We start from the raw sequence: 22789 nt of genomic DNA on the forward strand, positions 1-22789 counted from the left end.
TATTCTTTACCCTATTTTGTGAGTCTGCCTTTGTAAAAATAAATAAATAAAACTAATTGAAAAATTAATCATACTTGAAATAATATACAACACTGTATATCCATAGTTTCTACTTCTTCAACAAATGGAGGGAAATGCATTTCTATATCTCTTTTCTGGGACCAATAGTTAGTATAATTATACAGCTTCATTTTTCTTTTTGCTTACATTTTCTTAATCACTATGATTATTGTTTTTCTATATCTGCTTATTTCACTTCATAATGTTTCAGGCAAGTCTTCTTGTGCTTCTATGAATTCTTTAAATCAGTTGCTTCTTTTGGAAAAATAATGATCAGTTATATTCTCAATATACCACTTTATTTCTATTTTCTATTGCAAAAAAGTACTACTGTATATATGTCAGTTTATGATAGGCCTTTCTTTTTTCTTCTAGGCCTTACTGAGGATATATTCCGATAAGTGAAATCTCTAGGTCAAAAAGGAAGAGATATTTTGATCACTTTTTTTCTTAGTATTTTAATTGGTTTTCTTATCTAGTTAAACCAATTCATAGCTTCAGCAACAGTTATTAGTGTACCTATCTTGCCACAGCCCTTCCAACATTGACTATTTCCATCCCTCATAATTTTAGTCAATCTCCTGGATTTAATCAAATTGCTGAAAAATGAAGCTTTCGTGGTTGTCTCAGTTTATATTTCTCTTATTGTTGGTGTTTTGAAACAGTCTTCCATAAGTTTGTTAATAATTTGCAGATCCTTTTTTCTTTCTTTTTTTTTTTTTGAGAATTTTTTTGTTTATAACCTTTAGTTATTTTTCAGTGGTCAGTCAATCAATCATTTGTTCTTTGTGATTTGTGTTATTTCTTCTATAAGTAATTTTTAAAATCGTATCATATTTCTTCATCTTAGACTTAGAAAAGGTCATTTTTACATATATATGATGTGTCATCTAGCATCTCATAATTTTTCTTTTCTCATATGTTAAAAGCACTTCATTTAATAAGTATTTGAGAGATACTGTACTATCACAAGGATGAAAAAGACAAGTTTCTCCCCTTAAAAAGCTAATAATAATGATAATAACAGTAGCAAGAGCTAATACTTATTATCTAGCATTGTGTGCTAGGTATTGAGCTAAGGGCTTTAAAAATATGATCTCATTGGATCTCACAACAGCCCTATAAAGCAGATGTTATCATTATCCCCATTTTACAGAGGAAGTAACTGAGGCCAGCAGCTTGCTGTGCCTCACACAGCTGGGAGCTGAAGTCTCTCTGCTGTTTAATTAAAGACTCGCACCCAGTGGGAGTGTACCTTAGACGTAAGTGTGTATGTCACTGGTGCTGTGTGAAGGTGGCTCCCTAATCCAGGGGAAAAGCCCATGTGGTGACTCTGGGCAGCCAGGAGCCTGGGTCTCCAGCCTATTTCAGGAGGAGAGTTTCACGGGGCATCCCCTTCCTTCCCATTATCCTTTGATTGGTTGAGAAGATTTCTTGGAGGTCCACCTTTAGCCACTGTTGAGCCCCATTCTCACGCAGGCCGTTGGAAGGCCGACTGTCCTGCGCTCAGTCTGCCCCACAGTCAGCATGCGCTGGAGAGCCATGAAGTGGGATCCTGGTTTGTTGTTGGGGCTTTTTCAGATGAAGTCTCGAGCATGGTGTGTAGTCCGTTGTCTTCTAAGAAACATCACTTACTTAATGTAGGCTTGGGCCAACTGGCCTAAGGGATAGGGGAGACACGCCATGGTTCTGCAACCAAGAAACTGCCCGCACTAGTGTGAATAATGCTCTTTGGGTGCATTTTCACATGTATCACGAGACCCTCAGAACAACATGGAGAAGTAGCAGGGCAGACATTACGCTTAGAGATGGGAAGGCTCAGCCACCCAGAGCTTCCTTGGCTTTTGCCCAAGGTTACAAAATTCAATTCATCTCCACAGAAAACAAATGCTTGCAGGTGCTGGCCATTACAAAGGGACTTATGGCCCTTCTCTGCCTGCCTCTGTGGAAGAATCTCGGGTCTGGACCTCATGGGCAGTCCTGGCAGGAATGCCCACCTGGCAGAGAGCTTAGACTGGTTTGAGAGTCTGAATCTGCAAAAAGGCACACACCGGGAAGATCTTTGGGTCTTACCTTCTTTTCTTTGCATTGTGTTTATTCTCGACCACACAGAGGAATAATGATAATTGTTGTATGCTAGCCATGGGAAGATTCTAGCCTCAACTTTATTCCTAATCCTGGGGATGTGGGTAGGAGAGGGGGTACGTTTTTGGGTGGAACTTCTGGCCTGTCTTGGGTTTGAACTCGTGCTTGGTCTCAGGCACACCTCCAAGAGTCATATCTCTGTAGCTCATTTTGCTTCTATCCAATGTTCCTCCTCCAGTTGCTCATATCTGGTGTCTCCCCAGTGTCTTTATTAGGATGTGAGTTAGCTAAATTCAAAGCAGTCCTAATTTCATGCTACAGAATATATCCCCCTAAAAAAAAATCATAGTAGCCATAAACAGGCAATGATTCTTGGTTCTCCTTCCTAAGGAGATGCAGTGTCATCCTAGGGACCTGTATAATATATCATGATAGGAATCAGAATTAGATTCCTACTTTGAAGAAAATAAAATCTGGATTTTTAAGAAGAGAACTCCTCATATTCTATTGGACCTCTATAATCTAAATAGTTTTTAGTAGTATTCCAATATTCCAATGGATCCAATGATCTCATTAATGTGAATATTCCCTCCAGTGAAACAAATTACAATTCAGCCATACTTGCCCATTCCAAATTATCTATGTCCTTCCATAAAATTGCCATCATAGAGAACACCCAGTGTTCTAGGAGATCTTTCTCACATCGTCCTGCATTTCATGGGTATCAGTGGGTTTGGTTCCAGGCTACCATGATAAAGTAAATATCACAGCAAAGAAAGTCTTACGAATTTTTTGGTTCCCCAGTACATAAAGTTATGTTTATACTGTGCTGTTGTCTATTAGTGGGGTCAATAGTGGGATTATGTGTTGGCCTAATTTCAGTATTGTTATTTCTTTAGGAATAGGAAGGTCTAAAAAAGAGAAGTGGGAACAGCCAGTTGGTAGAGCAGGCAGAACCCATAGCATTTATTGGTTAAGTTTGCCATCTTAAGCAGAGTCCATGGAACCCCAAAACCCCAAAATGGTAACCTCAAAAGCCACTGATCACAGATCATACTATAGTAGATATAATAATAACAAAAAAGTTTGAAATATTGTGAGAATTTCCAAAATTCATGACACGAGTTACAGGACATGATGTGAGCACATATTGTTGGAAAAATGGCACCAATAGACTTTCCTAATACGGGGTTGCCACAAATCTTCAATTTGTAAAAAGTGTAATATCTGCAAAGGGTAACAGAGTAAAACAAGGTCTGCTCATACATACCGTGGGTTCATTGGTGGTACTTCATGCCGCTTGCACACCTGGCCTCTTATTTCTTACAGGCCTGCTTTTCCTTGTTGAAACCCTTTATTCCTGTCTTCCTGTGTAATTCCTCATTTGTAAGGGAGAGCAGTCTGCTGAGAAGATTGCTGGTTGGGAATGCAAATGCATTGACACCACCAGTCTGGAAGCGGGCAGCGGATAGCCCCGGCCCCTCAAGGAGCTCACAGTCTGACGGAGAAGGCAACGAGCCAGCAGAAGCAGAGAAGCCGGCTTTACCGGGATACGCTGGATGTGGTCAGCAGGCAAAGTGCTGAAATGAAGGGCTGGAAATTTTAGCTGGAATTGGAAGGCAACCAAGAAGGAGAAAATTCCAGTCATGGAACATAGCTAGAGAAAATGTCTCAGGGGAGAAGCAGCAAGGAGACTGGTGTTGCAGAAGAATGTCTGGGAGGAAGGTGAGGTGGAAGAGGGCTGGAAAGGTGGAGACTAGGCCATAGAGGGCTTTGACTGATCCCAGAAGTGATAGGGAACCCCTGGGGTTTATTAAATAGGCTGGTGACATAATAGAACCTGTGCTTTTGGGAGATTATTTCATGGCTAAATAGAGGATGGATTGGACTGTGGAGAGACTCATGGCAGGTAAACTCATCGTCAATCTAGTATGGTAGTTCAGGTGTGAGATGTTGGGGGCTTGCAACAAAGCAGTGGCCATGACCAAGGGGAGGGCCTACTCAGGAGATGTTGCCAAGATCGACTCAACAGCCTTGGCCACTGCTGGGATACAAGTGGTGGGAATGTGAGCTTTGTGAGCCTGAGGGACTAGGAAAGATGACATGGCCTTCTCCAGAAATTAGGAGGTAGGGGAGAGTTTATGAGAAAAGAAAATGAGTTCACTGTTGGATATGTTGAATTTAAGATGTCTACTGGACATCCAGTCTGAGGTGCTAGACTGGAAGTTCCAACAATTCAAGTTAAGGTTGGTTAAATATATTTGAGAATCTACATTAGAGATGATTATTAATGAATTGATAAAATCACCAGAGAAGAGTAGTATAAAGGGATAAAAAAGAAGAGGACCCAGGACAGAACCCTTTGGAACATTTTTTTTTTTTTTTTTAGGAGATCATGATCTGGGTAAATGGGTTTAGTTTAGTAAAGGAGACTGAAAAGGAATGTTTGGAAGAGGTGGTAGGAGAACCAGGAAACAACTGGGGTCCTGAAAACCTAAAAAGGAAAAAGTTTCAAGGAGAAGTGGGTAATTTATAATGTCACAGACTACAGAAAGGTCGGGAAGAATGAATGTTGGAAAAAGGCCATTGAATTTGGTAATTAAAAGATTTGTGGTAGTTTTGGAGAGAGCAGTTTCAGTTGAATAATGAGGTCAGAAGTTTAATTGTAGAGTGTTTAAGAGTGAAAGGAGAGGAAATAGATGGCTTTCTCAAGGACTTTAGTCACAAAGGACAGAAGAGATACAGGATGATGATTATCAGGGATGGAAGGATCAACTGAGGGTTTTTTGAGGAGGAGGCAGACAGGGCATATTCACCTGTAGAAGTAGAGGTTATATATCTCAAAGATAGGATGCAGAGGAACAGGCTTAAGGATTATAGGTCTACCAGACCTATTGTATTGCATTAGTCTACAAGCCAAAAGACCTGAACATCATAATGCAAGAAATAATATGAGAAAACTGCCCAGAACTTCTAAACACAGAAAACAAAATGCCAGTCAAAAGGAATCCTTGTAGGACAAAACCCAGGGCTGCAAACTCTGACATGTTTAATTTAACAATTCCATTGAGGAAAAAAAACAATTTTTGCAAGTGACCAAGAGAAAGACCTTCAAGTATAAAGGAAAATTTAATATGCCTATTCAGCACCCAGTGAAAAACGTAGAAGAGATTGGAATATTGTGTTCCTTAGAGCAATGGAGCTCCACATGCAACCGAAGGTGACCTAACCAGCAGATCTGAGCTTAACCATAAAAGGAAAAAAAAGGATGTTCAAGAATGAAGTCATCGCAAGCATTCTTTAAAGGGCATATTCATTACATCTAAAGTAGTTGAGAGAAGGGAAGGGAAGAGAAAAGAAGCAACAGAATATATGGACTCAAGGCCAAAGAATCTGACCACGTGATGTTATTTTCTTTTCCATAATGCAGAAATCACTAGCTCATCATCAATAAGTCAAAGGGTAACCACAGCAACAAGGTACCTGGAGGAAGAGAACAAAGATGTTGTCCTAGTCAAGGCAGAATAGCATCACTGCCAGCTCTAGCCCTAGAACCCTGAAGCCGAGAGCCTTGAGAATAGCAGGGTTTTCTCCCATCCCTGGGCCTGCTTCCGGCCTGAGCCATGCAGCCACCACTGAGGGTCCCTGGGGCAATATGGCACCGGTATAGCCTTCAAGAGGAAAAGTACTGGAGCAGGGGGCCACCTTTGCTGCCATCTCCACAAGGCCGAGACATAATATCTCAAGTTTTAGCATCTGCTTTTCCAGCTGGAAATAATGTGCCACTTACACAGCCTTTTGTTGTTCATTCTCATATTCTCTGCCCTGAGATCTCTTGTGACAGGCATGTAAATATACACAATTTTATATGTAAATATAAGCAGACATTTCAGCAGTATTTGAGTGGTTTTTGGAATCTTAATTAGATAATATTTTCTAGTATTTGCTCTCGAAGAAGAAGAAGAAGAAGATGAAGATGAATCCTACCGAGTCCCCACTAATTCTGAGACCTCTTGTTATATCTGTTTTGATTTTATAGGCATATAATGAATTTTGAGTTTGCATCAAAGAAAACTAGCAGGTGTTTGGATAATCCCATACAGTGATAATCTGTCCATCTTATTTCTTCAGCCTGCTCAATAAGCTCCATATTCAGAGAATGGTTGTTATGAACTTTAGACTGGCACAAGGTAGCAGCTAAGGCCCCAATGACTGCAGGAACAACTATGGGGTGTGATGGAGGGAGCCTGGGCTCTGGAAGAACTGAGTTCAAATCCAACCTCAGCAATTTACTGTGTGGTCCTGGGCAAGTCGTTTAATCTCCCTTTGCCTCAGTTTCCTCATAGTTAAATGGGGATAAGAATTAGCACCTACCTTTATTGGGTTTGTGAGAATAAATAAGGTGATAATTGTTTGTTTGTACCTAACACAATGCAAGTACCAATATTAGCTATTATTCTTATTGGGTCAGAGAGTTTGGAGAGATGTATTTAAGGAGCAAAGGCAAATAGAGAGGGCACAGATAAACTTGTGAAATTTAGGAATAGGATTTTATATTAACAATGGATCTTTTAAAAATGAATCTAGGTTGAAGCCAGGAAGAAAAAAGCTGAATTGGAGGAAACTCCAGTAGCACAACACTAGTCTGATATATAAGCATAGCATGCACACAGTAGCCACTGGTCAAATAAACAGGAGAATGTTTAATTGTCACAGACAGAGAATGTGTTTGCTTAGCAAATGATAGTATTTGAAACTTGACCTTTTAAAACTGCTTCTACTTAGAAAACAAGTAAAAATATTAGAATATTAGTGCAGTTGTTGCCATATCCTATGTGATTTTATGAGTCGTGTGCTCTCCTTCACTGGTGAATATTGCAACTTTTCTATTCTTTCTTATCCTTCATGTTCTTCCACATATCTTTAATAAAGTACTATCTAATGTGATGGAAACCTTTGTCTGGGTCTTTTCACCTAGACCACAAAATGCATGGTACCATTTTATTAGGGATTATAATAATAGAAGCCCAAATTACTTTTGCATGCTCTATATGGAGATATAGTTGCCAAGTTTCATAATTAACATAAATTAAATATTTACCAATTGCATATTTTAAATTTGTATTGTGAGGCTATTCAGTATGTATAAAAATCTCAGTAATTACCTTTGCTAAAAATAATAAATTATTTCTAAATTTTACTATTAACAATAATAAAAATAACTCATAATTAGGATGCTTTTTATGTGAGAGTTGAGTATAATTTGATCAAGATGCTCCTGATTACATTTACTTTAAATGTATTTATTTATTCATAGTTTGATTGTACAAACCCTTCATTTTGTTCTTTCTTTCAACCCCTGGTTTTCAGTCATTTACTGACACCTTCCTATACTGGATTGCATTAGAAGGAACTTGAAAGGTGAGCCAGTCTAATATCCTCCTTTTACGACGGAGCCAACCGACGAAAGAGCCGGGATTCACGATTAGGTCATAGGATCACGAATTTGGAGGTCGGAAGATGTGTCATTGACCGTCTAATAACCTGTACCCCCAAGGAATCCCGACAGGCGGTCCGGCTCTTTGCCTCCGCACCTGGGGGGGGGGGGGCGCCACCCCGACCGAAGCAGCCCATTCCGCTTTTGGACGGCACTCGTTGGGAAAATTTTGACCTTCAACTTAAATTTGTCTCTTTGCAACTTGGGCCTATTTCTGCCGGTTCTGCCCTTTGAGGCAAACAGATCGAAGGTGAGCTGTCGTCCCAGTGGCGGCTCCTGGAAGGGAGCCCTCCTGTTTCCCTCGCGCCTTGTTCCCAGGGCCCTCCTGATGGGGCTGCTGGACTTCCTCTCCCGCCGGGGGTCTCGTTAGCCCAGCAGGCCTCCCGCCGACATCCCTCGGTGTTTGCGCCCGAGCCGACTCTCTGGGGGACCTTGGCGGTGTCTGGGCCAGGCTGGGACCGCGCTGGGGCAGGCGGGGCCCTTGGCGGAGGCGCGTGGTTCCCCGGGGAGCCAGCCCCTCCCCCCCTTCCGCTGTCCCTGGTCCCAGCTTCCTTCCTTCTGACCTCAAGGGGTCTCGCCTAAGTCACGTGATAGGCTGGTTGATAGCTATGACCTTCCTCTTCCTGGAAGCCCCGCCCCTCCGCATGGCGCCCAGCCCCGGACCAGCCTTTGGGCTCCACGTCTCTGCTGAGTCCCATTGAAGCGCAAGTCCACTAAAACCCTCAGACCTTGTTTCAGAACCGTTGCTACCTAAGCCAGCCCTTCCCTGTTTCGTAGTTTTGAAATGTATTTTTTTCCTATCCAAGTATATAGTTTTACATTGATAATCCCAAATGAATTTCATTTTATTTGATTCGGCCCAATGTTCCATCTTATCACGAACTTTTTGGATCCTGATTCTATCATCCGATGTTTTAGCTCCTTCTCCTTTTTTGTGTCATCTCCCAATTCAGTGAGCGTGTAATTAACGCCTTTATCCAAATCGATGATAACTTTTAATGTGTTATTTAAAAATTAGAGACAAGTTTAATATATATAATGTATACTATAATATAGTGTCTATTTTAAGTTATAATTTAATGTAGAGTTTTGAATCTTGATAAATGTTGAGTTAAAATATTACTTAATCAAATTTTATATATACCAAAAACATTGGAAATTTTCTGATTTAATTTATTTCTATTATTTTTCCTCAATATTTTAAGGGTTTTTAGAACTATTTTGGTTTACATGTTAGAGATAATGTAATATAAAAGATGTTTTATATATGTATGCATATATATAAAACATCTCTTCCTTTTAGTACATAGTTCTCACCTTGAATATACTAATTTTTTCCTCAATGTTTTAAGGGTTTCTAGAAATATTTTAGTATGTATCACTTTTTGTATACAGTTCTCATTCTAATACTTGTTTCTGGGAGTTGAGTGACTTTGAAAACTACCAGAAACCTTTGCCATGGTTAAGACAGATGTAATTCTGAGCACACAAACAATAGATGTTTGTTAAATGCCCATTAAATGAACATACCTTTAATTGACCACTTGATACCCCTCAATTTGTAAAAACCATGAAGAGTTGCCTTACAAATGATGATTATCTTTACAGCTCCAGATTTATATTTCCAGGTTTTTTGCATTTTATGTGTAATGGAGATTTAAATTTACAAATTAAGTGGAGTTTTTATGGACTGACCTGGGAATTTAAATACCATTTATCGTATTGTTTCTATTATAACATTTATTCTAAGTTATAAATAGATATACATATACATATATAAAATTGATTTGTAAATGAACTTTTTGGACAAAGAACTTATAATTTAGGGGGCCCAACTGTATTTATTTTTCTGAATTAATTTAGTTGCCTCCCTGCTGTGAGACAAATGAATGGACTCTAGATGACCTCTTTTAGGTCTACAATTGCTTGATTTAATTAGAGTTAGGAAGATTCAGATGGCTGTAGTACAAGTGAAAAACGGTGTACAAATGTACAAATGAGTCTATCTCAAAGGATGACAAGTTCAGTGATAACTGAAGTTTAGGGAGATAGTGGATATAGTAAAAATGGGGATATTCACACATGTGGAGATGATCAGGGGCATGTGGAGGCCTGGTTTGAAAAATTAAAGTGAAAATTCACCTATCAGAGCCAAAGCATGCAGGAGCCAAGCCTAAGGTTTCAGTGTCCAAAGAACAGGCAACATTTTTTGGAGATACCTTGGAAGTAGAAGAATAGAGGTAGCCTGGTTCTGGGTAATGTAAACTAAAAGCTCATGTATCAGAACCATCCTACCTGGGCGGGGAGGGGTGAGGTAAGGAGATAAGGATGATGTATATTAAATGTAAGTAAGTATGGTGACGAAATGGCCAGGAATATAGATTATTTCATGCTTTTAAAAAAATTTCAATGGACTTCTGGTTGAGGGAGGAGAGCAGGGGGGATTGTGTGTGTGTGTGAGAGAGAGAGTAGAGGTATGATTATGACATTTCAAGCCAGTTGTATTCTGTATTTTTTTAAGGACCTCTAACAGCAGTCAGACATTGTCATCTTGCCATAACATGGAACCGTGTTCATCGGATGAATTTTTCCAGGCCCTTAACCATGCTGAACAAACATTTAAAAAGATGGAAAATTATTTGAGACACAAACAGTTATGTGATGTGGTTTTAGTTGCTGGTGATCGAAGGATTCCAGCTCACAGGTACAATTTTTTAAAAATTATTTATTTTTAGAAAATGTTTTTAATCAGATGTCTGTTTTAAATATGCACTTTAAAAATCTATGTGACAACTGTTCATCTCCTAATTCATTGTAAAATCTTGTATAGTTTGAAAATTTTTCATGAAGAAAAGTGTCAAAACTGTTAAATTGTCACACACACATTAGAGCCGTTGTGGATGATAAAATCAAGGATATCACCATCCCTGTGTGTAGCTAAACTAGAATGAAGGACGGATCATGGCAATTGGAGTATCTTTGGAATAGCTGACAACATGCACCAGGTTTTCCAAATGTCAGGTTTGTAACTACTTGCCTTTACCAGGTAGCTGTGTTTCAGCAATGATTTGAAACTTTAAAAATTTTAAAGAAATTTCAAGAAAAATATTATTCAAAGCATTGATCGCATGAAGTCATTCTTATGTAATTTATTTCAAGATAACAAAGGTGCTGAGTCATGCGAGGGAAAAGATTTTTATATTTCAAGGAATGTTAAAAAAAAATCATCTAGTCCAATTCTCTCATTTTACAAGTGAGAAAGCTAATATTTATCATACTTTATGGCCCACTATCACACAAGTGAAGGAACTAGCCAAGTTTCTTAATTGTTAATACCTTCAAAACTTCTAAAAGTCAGATATCTAATAGCAATATTTTATATATTATCATTAAATGATTTTGTGAAAATAATATTAAAAGAAGGCATTTCAATGGCAAGGGACAATAAAGAGATAATCGACTAATACAAAGGGCCTTTCCAACTTTACTGACGGGCTATGTTTATTTCATCCCAACAGTGTTAAACAGCGAAATTACATGACATATGCTTGAAATGGAAAAACACAAACTATAAAAAAGTAAAATACTAGAGTGTTTCTAAGTTCTTTAATATTTTAAATTAAGTCTACCCTAAAATGTTCTGCCCTTTGTTTACTATCTCTAACAATGTATTTCTAAAACACATTTTAAATGAAACTTTGATTTTTTTTTTATTTTAAAATACCCCAGGATTGTTTCCCAGTTTCATTTGTTAATTGTAATTGATTTAATCTTCTTTGTGGTATTTTTTTTCCTTTTGGTTATTACAGATAGATTTACACACTGAAAGAAATCATTTACCTCAGCCAAAAATGTAGTGTCAGTAATGTTAATTTATTATTCAAAAGGGGGAACTGGACCATGAAGCAGTTGTTAAATTTAAAATGAATCCCGCAGAATAATATACTTTCAAAGGATTTTTTCAATAGAAGTATTTAGTAATGGACATTAGCTTGAAAAAGGTGATTGATTTTTTCTTTTCTCCTAATGTATTCTTAGATTGGTACTCTCTGCTGTGTCTGATTATTTTGCTGCCATGTTTACTAATGATGTAAGGGAAGCAAGACAAGAAGAAATCAAAATGGAAGGTGTAGAGCCAAATTCACTTTGGGCTTTGGTTCAGTATGCATATACAGGTAGTAAATTTTAATGAAACAGCTAACAGAAATTTATCTTCATTTTATTTGTATTACTGAGTAAAAAGCATACTCTATCATTAAATCTCTCATGCCTTGTATCGGGAAGATTCCATAGAATGTGATAGTTTTGTATTTCAATTATTATTATCACATTGAAATATTATATTCCATATATTGCAGTAAGGGGCCATAAAATCCTCTAATTGATAGTCCAATTTAAAATAAACAAAACTATGTACTTTTAATGGAGGATAGATTTTTTTTTAATCTGTTTCATAAACATTTATTTTTTCTAAATCACAAAATAGTTATGTAATTAGGGTCATTACAAAATTAAATGTTTGTGGAAAATGGAACATTAATGGAATCTTCAGATTTAGCAAAGAAGCCAGGGAACTAGAATTATTTTTCTATTCACTATTTTATTTATTTTTAGAACGCCTTAAAGTATTTGACAACCAAAGAGAAAATAGAGTTCTTATTAGAAATATTGCAGATAACTTCAGGTTTTTGTTGATTTTAAGCTTTAAGTGCAGTTAATATGGCTTCATAATTAACTGGATTTCTTTTTTCTATTAAGGTCATCTCGAATTAAAGGAAGATAATATTGAGTGCCTGTTATCTACAGCTTGCCTTCTTCAGCTGTCTCAGGTTGTAGAAGCATGTTGCAAGTTCTTAATGAAACAACTCCATCCCTCCAACTGCCTTGGAATTCGTTCTTTTGCCGATGCACAAGGTTGTACAGATTTGCACAAAGTGGCTCACAATTATACCATGGTATGTTTTTATTAAAATATGTGTCCAGGAAAGATTTGTTGGTCTAAAACAAATGAAATGTGTTATACTTGTAGTTCGAGTCAAGTAACAGTAAGTTCTTTTTCCTCTTAAGTTCCATCATCAGGAGTAACAATGCCTGTAAATACCTCTAGATGTTCCTAATATGCTTAAAGCAGTCGACAAGAAAGAAGAAAAAGATTGGGAAAAAGGAAGACAAAGAAATAAGTAGAGAGAAATTGGGAGAGGGGCGGGAAGATGCATCTGATAATGAATGGAGGTACTCAGAATAGAACCCTTGTGTCATGGACCAACTCTGCTTGTCTAACAGTCTTCACCCAGATGGGGCTTGGTCCTCCAGAGGAAAAGGGAACATGCTTCTTTATCTGCCATTTGGTTTGCCAGGAAGAAACACTCGAGGAATTTGGGTTAGGGACAGAGCCCATCACAGTCCTGACCCCAGGACCAAGGAGGGAGACCTTGTTGTCAAGTTAGGTGGTTCCTTAGTCAGCTACTGGCTAAAGACTTGGAAGTTGGGGCAGCTGCCAGACACTCCACCCAGCCTCAGATGCCCACTCATGCTTCTAGCCTGGTGAGTTTGGGAGGCGCCAGACCCTCCTAGACCCAGACTGCAGCACGTGAAGGGAGCAGAAAGGGGGTCAAGATTTCCAGACTGGTGCTGACACATGCTAGGGAAATAAAGTTATCTATTTCTGAGAGAGGAAAGTTGAGGATCCCTACTAATATAGTTTTTCTCTTTCCTCCTATAACTCTTTTAACTTTTCCTTTAAGAAAATAGATATTCTACTATTTAGTGTATATATACTGAATATTATTACTTCATTATCTCTGGTCCCAGTGAAATGTAGTTTCCCCAATTATCTCTATTAATTTAATCTATTTTTGCTTTGTCTGAAATCATAATTGATTACCCCTGTTTTGTTTTGTTTTGTTTTTTTGCATTAGATGGAACATAATAGGTTCCCCTTATTTTTACTCTTCACAGATTTACTATCTCTTGATCTCCTAATTAGGTCTAGCACTGCAGCACAGGCTGTGTGGACAGTGCCATCGAGCACTGAGCTCAATCCCCGGCCCTGCAAAGTTGCTGCCAATGATGAGCCACTGGCAGGGCCCACTCAGCTCTGAGGCCTACCAAGCCAGACCTTTCCCCCAATCTCCCAAGTTGTCCTGGGCTTGAGGGGCATCTCATGCCTATCTTCTGGAGAGTCTTCCACTACAGAATCCAGTTGAAGCATTATGTTTGAGTTGTTTGGAGGGGGGGAATCCCTGCTGCCGTCTTCAGAAATGTTTCTTTATAAGTTATACGCCAAACAAAAGAATGGTGGCTTTCCACTGAAAACAAGATGTTCATATTTCCTGATACTAAAATGAGTTGACCATGAAACAAAGAACATGGGTCATAGGTCACAAAGCCTCAGTTTGGAAATGAGAAATTGTGTCACTATAGTAACATTTTAAAAACTGGCACAATATATTAGCTTAACATGTTTTAAGAAAATTGTTTTGGCAGATATATTTTGCAACCACTATTCTCTCCCTGCTTTGTTTATTTTTTAATATTTTAATCTTATACACCTACAGATCCAAAAGTTGTTGGCTTTTCATTTTATACTCAGCTTGATTGGGTAATAAACAAAACATCTCTTTCTTAGAAAGGAATTCTGTACACAGATCATATTTGTATACATTGAGGTTACTGTTTATTTTAGAGAGAAAAACTGTTTTGACATGAATGAAATTTAAATTAGTTAGATTTTTAAAAGCTATTTTCATAACTAATTAGTTGTGGTGGATGGTTTTTCCCAAGGCCATCTTCTGGTTTTATTTTGTTCCAACAGAGACATGAAATTGAATTTTAGTATAATGAGTAATTCAGAGGTTGATCCTTTGGTTTTAAATGTTACTATGGAAACGACATAAAAATGTATATAGCTAAATCAAATGTTCAGTTAAAAGTACTTCCCCAAATAATTTCATTTGTTTAAAAACCATTTAAAAATTTTTTTTAATACTCTCAAGCATTTTGTAGCATTCTAGTTACTTGTTCTGTAAAAGAGAATTAAAACAAAAGGAATAAAACCTCCATGGCATTTCTGGTCAATTCAGGTATGAAAATGATATTCACGATGCATGGATCTTGCAATGATAGATAAGGATATCATGAAGCATTCTTTTGTCATGTGACCTGGGACTCAGGCAATCTCTGGATTCAATTCCTGCTCTGAATATGTACAAAAGATAATTGTAATAACCAAAAAAAACTGAGAACTAATAGTTTGCTCATCAGTTGAGGAGTGGCTAAACAAATTATGGTATAAGGATATGATGATATATTATTATAAGAAATGGCAAAACAGATGGCTTTGGAGATGCAGAATAAAGTGGACAGAACCAGGAGATTAAAGATTCAAAATGAGACTTTTTTTTTTTTTAAACTTGGCCAAAGCAAGAAGTACACATCATTGACTCCTACAGGGACATTGGATTAACTGAAGTATTTTGAATTATACTAAAACTAAGGTGACCATAAAACTATATAGTTTGTATCTATATCCACATGGGTTGTGCATGTGTATAATATATGCATATATATATATATATATATATATATACACACACACACACACACACACACTCAGCTTTCCAAGAAGAAAAAAAGACAAGCAAATGTACTATCTGAAAAAAATCAGATTTTGAGTCAGTGTAGCTTATTAAAATTGACATTCAGTTAATTTTACGTGCTTAAAATTGACAAAATATATTATTATAAACTAATTAAAGGATTTTTAAAAGGATACAAAGCATAATAATAGGCCTTTAGGGCATTATCTAAGAGTGTCCTGTTTCAAGAGAAAGTACTGAAACACAGCTTCTTTATATAACAATATGAAGTTAATGGTAATGACTCAAAAATCACCAAAGAAAAGGACAAAGACTTTGGTTTTATAAGGAGATGGCAGCAAGGGTCTACTAATTTTATTTTTGCTAGTAAAATAAGAGAGAGAATTTTATTTTCAATTTTCTGCCTAAAGACATACTCTAGTTATAGCTGAAGTTTTAAAAATAATACTCAATTTTATAATAATGTTTTATGAAAATTGTGATTTTATATTTTATGAATTATTATTATAGAAATTTTATGTATTACCCTAATAAATAATGTAAAGAATGTCATTAAAAATGGTAAAGATAAAGAACCGACACTCTGGAAACTGTCCAGGTAAAGTCAAATTCTCAACATGCACGACAACTGTAGCTTGATCTACCTGCAGATGTATTTAACCATATCCTTTCAATGATAAATTGACCAACAATAACAACACTAAGATAAAGCCCTTTCATATTTGTCAAGTGCTTTCTATGTTATCTCTTCACAACAAGCCTGGGGCCGAGGGCCAACTGTACAGCTACTGACCTAGGAGAAAAGTGAGTTGAGACAAGGTAACTGACTTGTCCAGGGACACACAGCCAAGTAAGGGTCAAAGGCAGAAACTGAACTTAGAATTTCCTCATTTCAAGTACATTATTTACTACACCAAACTAAACTGCTTCTGCTGTAAAGCACTGATTAGGTTTTGTAAAATTTAAATTATTTTCCATGCAAAGGGATAGTCAAAGCTTCCTTACAAAATCATTTTTGTGTAGCATTGATGGAAATTATGCTCATTAATGGAAATTGTTCATTGAGAAACAGGCTTTTCTAGTATAGCTATATCATCTGAGATTATTCAGTATTTTATTTCACTCTTTTGGGGAAATACCCATTCCAGATAAACTGTTGGGTTTTTAAAAGTTTACTTTTAAAGGTTTACTTAAGTGAAAATCAGTTATTCAAGAGCTCATAAAAACATGGCACATTTTATCAGGAAAATTTTTCAAAAGAACTGGTTAAAATTATGTAGCTATTTTAATTATTACTTGGGGAGTATCTGAGTTTTTAAAAGTCTTCAACTAATAAGCATTTATTTTCTCCCCATTTTACTCCCTTTCCCAAACAATCAAAAGAAAAAGCCCTCATAACAAATAATTCTAGTCTAGAAAAGTAAATACCTACTTAACTGCATATCTGTATACATATAAACTGGTATCAGTTGATCGCTAGACAAATGGACTACAGCTGAATGGAAGAGCAGACCAATAGAAATATTTTGGATTGTTACCTAAAGGTGCTGTAACACACAGATACTAAGTGTAATACATGGATAGAGATAGCTATATAGTGCATAGATGATAGTAATCTTAAGTCTCTTTCAGGTGGCAGATTTACATTCTTTATCCTCAATAACTAAATAGGCTGAGGTTTTCAATTCAACAATCATTCATTAAATATCGACAATACTGTGTTCAGAGAATTGATCTTGTAAAACTGCCTGCTGAGACACAGGGTAAGTGGATTGACTGTAAAAGAATTAAAAGAAAAGTAGAGTGTGTTTTTTTTTTGTTTTTTTAACAAAATGAAAGGATCATAGTAATTATACATTAATTGATGATGATTAGTTGAAAACTAGCATCTTTGCATAATAAAAACGTGACTTGATTCTTTTTAGAGATAGTTTATTAAATAAATCAGGGAAAGCTACTCTTCAGACTTAAGAGCATTTGTATAACTTATAAGGTATAGAACAACCATAGTGACTTGGAGATCAGACTTTTTATTATCTTCCCTCCAGAACACTTGATAATCCAGATCCCCATTCCAGAGCCATGGGTCAGTCTTATTACAGTCAGTAAACATTTTTTAAATTCCTATTTTGTTCTGGACATCAGACAGAGCCATTGAGTTCCATATGTAAATCATCTTATAAGATATGCAAATCCCTAGAAGGAACCTCCTTCCACGTTTGTTCTAAACTTCTCTAAACTCTGCTAACATCTACTAACAATCCAAAGTTTGGTTCTAGGGGTCTAAAAATAAGGGTTTATACTGGGTCATCTCCTTGGAAATGCCCAAGTTCTATTGGGTCATTCCCATCCTGAGGGAGAACAGTACCGAAATGCTGCCATATAACTGCAAAATATATCCACATTCATCTGTTAAATTTTACTTGTAAAAAAATAAAAAATGATTGAGTCTATTATTTCCTTATATATAATCATTTACTTTATGAAAGGCTTAAAAAATAAATTGTGCTTTGGTGTTTCTGTCAAATGGTTTTCAGAAATTTGGGGTTTCTGTTAAATAAGCTACAGGAAGAATATTTTTTTAAAAGTCTGCATTATTCATTTTTTTCAGGAGCATTTCATGGAAGTAATAAGAAACCAAGAATTTGTATTATTACCAGCTAATGAAATTGCAAAGCTCTTAGCGAGTGATGATATGAATATACCTAATGAAGAGACCATACTAAACGCACTACTTACATGGGTCCGTCATGACTTAGAGCAGAGACGAAAAGATCTCAGTAAACTTTTGGCTTATATTAGGCTACCTCTTCTTGCTCCACAGGTAAGCATTAAAAATGTTTTATATCCATATTATACATTAAGCACCCATTTTGTTAATTAGTATTTACCAGTCGATACTGGTTTTTAATAGCCTGTCGTAACAGATGAGATAATTATTTATTTAAAACTCAAGTTAATTGAATGTTGTGAATAGATGGTAGAAGTAAAAAGATGGTGTTTCTGCTCAAAAGCAAATCCAGAAGATACAGGAGCCTAGCTTTTATAAAATTTGATCTTTAGTTATGTTACCTGACTCTCTTTCACACCAATTCTAACTATAAAAATTAATGGGTATACTGAGCAGGCTTATACCTGTGCCTAGGAATTAAATTTTTATATTTATTCCTATACAAGTTATCCCCAAAGTCTTAGGGCAGTTCTAAGGTTTGGTAGCTTTAACAGCTTAGAAACAAACTAATACTTTGGGAATACTACTCCAAATTATAAGGCAAAAATACAAAATTCTTGCCCCGAATTAACTTAAGTAGACATTTTAGTAACTCTAAACTTTTCTAGAAGTTCAGTAAGGTCAATGCTTGTAACTTCCAGATTACCTTTGCTGTATATAAAAGACTGTTATTTACTGTTCCTCTATTTGTGAGGAAATTTGATTATATATTTGCTTAATAGAGACTCATGGTGGTGATGCATTTTGAGAAGAATCTGTACAGTAAGATCTTGTTTTTTTAGTCTGTACTGAGTAAATTCACCAGTCTGTATTTTAAAGTCATTTATTTCTTGAGTATCTTTATGAACAAATCCGAGGACAGAGAACAGAGAGACTACTTCTGTGTGCTTTTCCTGTACTTAGAAAGGATTAATTTTTTATCTTTTCTGTAGGATCAAAGTCAAATCTTAACATCCCAACCTGATGCTGATAGGAGTATCAACAAGGTGGTAGGGAAGGAGCAGGGGAGTGATGCTATCGTTAAGGGGATGGGAAGTGGGTGTAGAGGGCAAGCCCGTGCCACAGGCCTTTAGCCACAGTCCATAGCACCATAAAGTCCGTAGTAAATGAAGGTTTGTTCTAAGTATGTAGGGTTTTGGAAAGGCAACAGGGGTGGGAAAAGGAGGAATGGGAAAAGGACTGACCATCTCTCTGCCACTTGCTGCTTGAATGACTCTGGGCACATCATTGAACCTCTCTGAATGAACTCTATGGTCTGGGAGGGCTATTCCATCTCTAAACCTGAGATTCTTAAGATTAGTAATTCTTAAGGTCTGTGAATTTTTTTAAATTTTAATAATCACATTTCAGCATATTTTTTTTCCTTTGTGATCCTATGTACTTTATTTTATCCATTAAAAAAATATTCTAAGAATTACTCCATAGGCTTCACTGTCTACTTCTCTACCACAGTGGTTTGTGAATTCACTAGAACAAAGTACAATAATTAAATGTTTTGATTCATTATTCTTTTTTCTTAATAGATTTTTATTATCAAAATATTATTCAAAGATAGTGTTCTAACTCCTGATTTTTAAGCCTTTCAAAATATGCAAATATCCTTCCTTTCTGCCATCATATGTACTTTCATTTCTTTGTCATGAAACCATATTTTTTTTCCTTTGAATGTAAGTATACACTGGACATACAGCCAAGATTTGTGTTGAGGAGTAAGAGAAGTGAAGGCTGCAAGTATAGATAGCTTTTTATAAGGAACAGTGAAGGGCAGGGAGTGAATATGAGGTCTAGTGAATTATTTAGGGAAAGAACTAGTAGAGAAGGAAAGGGTTAAGGTTCCAGAGCAAGGATTCTTAACCTGAAATCCATGGACCATCATTACCCTCCACAAAAGATCTGTGGAGAAATTCTAGGAGGCCTCTGATTTTGAATGAGAAAAAATTATTTCTTAATTTGTTATTTTAAATTAAATTTTAAAAAACCAACATTACTCTCTTAAGGAGTTCATGGATATCACTAAACTGCCAAAGGAGTTGTTGACACACACATGCTCTGTCTGTCTCTGTCCTCTCATACACACACATGCACACACACAGCTAAGAACTAAAGAAAAAGAAGATTTTGAGGTTGCAGTCTATTGAAAAAGACAAGAGCATGAGACAATGTGCATGGGTAAAACCTCTACCCTGGGCTAGGAAAAAAGGAATCTCTCCTCCCTCCGAGAGCCACTGGACTTTGTCTAACAATCATCAAAGGGCTTTTTTAAATAGCTTCAAGTTTTGCCCATTTCCTTGGAGTAATATCCATTCTTAAAAACCAAAGAATTAAGAACAAAATAGAGCAGTGAACCCCATGTGGATGGTGCAAAGGCCAGTGCTCTGCTGATGGCTAATTAAAGCTCAGTCTGATTTTTACCTGGTCTTCAAGGTCTGACTTTATCCAGTCAGAAATTGAGTCAGTATAACTATTGCTGTCATAAAATGAAACCATATAAAATACTTGTTCAAGTAACTTTCACACTTCCAAAACTGTTTATCTCCATCTTTTAGAAAAATTACTTGAAATGTTGTGCCCTTGAACTATCATCTAGTCTTGTATTTTCTCTTTCACTGCCAAGTTCTTTAGAAAAAATAGTTTACACTTAAACTTGCCACTGATTTCTGAATCCCTTTCAGTTTAGCTTCTGAACCCACCACAACTGAAATGAAACCTAAGTTACAGGGGAATTCTTATGACAAGTTCTGTGGACTTGATTCAATCCTTATTTACCTTGACCAATCTATTGATCAGCCCTTCTTCTTGACTATTTTCTGTACTCCTTGACTTCCATGGAACTTCTCGTTTCTGTTGGAATTGAATTGAATTAGTATTCAATTTTAGAATCTTCATTTTAGGAGCATTTCTTGAAACACAATTCCCAAAGTTCTTTTAGACTATTACGTACTAGACCCTGTGAATTCCATTCTTGTCATTTTATTAAATTTTACTAAATTCTAGTTAGTCTCACTGAATCACAGAGTTTTAGACAGTATTAAAAGGGATGTCAGTAGCCATCTTAACTGATTCCAATAAAACCCTTAAAATCAAGGATTTGTTTAAGTATACATATAAGAGTTTTTTATTTTCTTAGAATATTTGACATTTGCAGTTTTCAACCATTCACTCCTTTAAGAAATCAGTAGGTGCCATTTTAGGTTAGCATTTCCTGAGAACATTCAGAGGCTTTTCCTTACAGCTTCTGAAGAGTAAAAGTGAATGTTCCCTTTTTTTTTCTTTTTGATAGAGAGAAAGGGATATTAAAGGAAGAATATTTAATAGGACTTGGCTAAATACAGTCTACTCAAATTTCTATTGTATCACCTTCTTCTATCACTTTTTTATAAAAAGGTTTACATTGTGAATGTTGCATTTATTTTCATTCTACAGAATGGTTGTTTGGCCTTATACATTTTAAAATAGGGCATAATATTATTTTTGTCAATTACATATTTTTATTTTTATTTGCTTCTCATCACTTTTTTTTAGTTCCTTGCTGACATGGAAAACAATGTGCTCTTTCGTGATGACATTGAATGTCAGAAACTCATTATGGAAGCGATGAAATACCATTTGTTGCCAGAAAGACGGCCCATGTTACAAAGTCCTCGCACGAAACCTAGAAAGTCGACTGTTGGCACATTATTTGCAGTTGGAGGAATGGATTCAACAAAAGGTATCTTGAAGAACTTCCTTTATTTGGTAGAACAAAGAAAACAAATGCTTATTTGCTATTAGCATATAATTGATAATTGCTTTATCAAGAAATCCAAGCCCCCTTTCCTCAGCCAACCAACCCTTTACATGATAATGCCCAACCATAAAGAGAAGTGGAAATCTGAATGGAAAATGCTCCTAGTTGGCTCCCCAAAAATCAAAATACAAACACCAACTGAGCAGAGAGGAAACATTATCCAAAATAATAGGAAGAACTGAAGCTTCCATATCTCCCTATGTCTCGCCAGTATTACTGAGTTCTTTTAGCCTTAGGCTTAACATACTTCCCTACTGAACCTCCAAAAGAACTCCAAATCTTGTTCCAGAGGGAAAGATTGTTATTAGAGAAATGCGGCAGTGCGGTATATATCACCAAGAATACAGGGAAGTGCCATCTGATCGGCCACCTGCAGAGCTATTTGTGTGACATCCATGTAAGTGGTCTGCAGTCTGAGAAATGCACAGGCCCACGGCTGTGTCGGGAGAGCCAGGAGACCCCAGTTCTGGTGTGTGACCTCAGACACCCGCTTAGTCTCATTGTAAAATGAAGGTAATAGGAGCACCCCCTATGAGGTTGGGATGAGGATAAAATGAGAGCAATGTTAACTTCTTACCTATTGTTATCTGTGCTGAGAAGCAGTGGAACTCTAAAGCACTCCGACTTTCAGCTGCTGGACTTCAGACCATTCTCCCTCATGGCTCCCCAGACTGAAGGAGGGGAGAAGAGGTAGGAGGAAGTCACGGTCACAACTGCAGAACCCTCACGTGCCCTCAGCCTGGGGTCCCTCCGCTCTGCCTCCTTGGAGTCCACACAGTCCCTCTGCACGATAAAGTCTGGAAGGAGGAGACTGGACACAATTTGCTCTCTCCTGCAGCCTCAGGGTTGAGGCTAGATTCACCCAGGAGAGCCTAGATTCCCTGGTTTACTCTCCGGGACAGGAAAAACTCCTCTCCATTTGGCCTTTGGGGATCATCTCCGTGGCTGAAATGAAGTTAGGGTGCAGGGGCTTGTTCTACTGCCAACTCCCCATTCCAACTATACTCTCCTGGGGGTTAAGGGGGAGGCTG

General features: G+C 36.9%; 1 protein-coding gene across 3 annotated transcripts in view; it reads left to right on the forward strand.

The window, feature by feature from the left end:
• KLHL5 (kelch like family member 5) overlaps nt 1–22789 on the forward strand; it is an 89637-nt gene that overhangs the window by 45895 nt on the left and 20953 nt on the right. For all 3 annotated transcript variants that reach the window (XM_051967618.1, XM_051967617.1, XM_051967616.1), the window contains exons 2-6: nt 10164–10346; nt 11681–11817; nt 12401–12597; nt 17852–18064; nt 21494–21680. In XM_051967618.1, the coding sequence (XP_051823578.1) occupies nt 10204–10346; nt 11681–11817; nt 12401–12597; nt 17852–18064; nt 21494–21680 (877 nt within the window). In that variant the 5' untranslated portion in view covers nt 10164–10203. The remainder of the gene's footprint in view (nt 1–10163; nt 10347–11680; nt 11818–12400; nt 12598–17851; nt 18065–21493; nt 21681–22789) is intronic.

The sequence above is a fragment of the Antechinus flavipes genome, chromosome 6 (assembly GCF_016432865.1).
Source record: "Antechinus flavipes isolate AdamAnt ecotype Samford, QLD, Australia chromosome 6, AdamAnt_v2, whole genome shotgun sequence".
In the NCBI taxonomy this organism is placed as follows: Eukaryota; Metazoa; Chordata; class Mammalia; order Dasyuromorphia; family Dasyuridae; genus Antechinus; species Antechinus flavipes.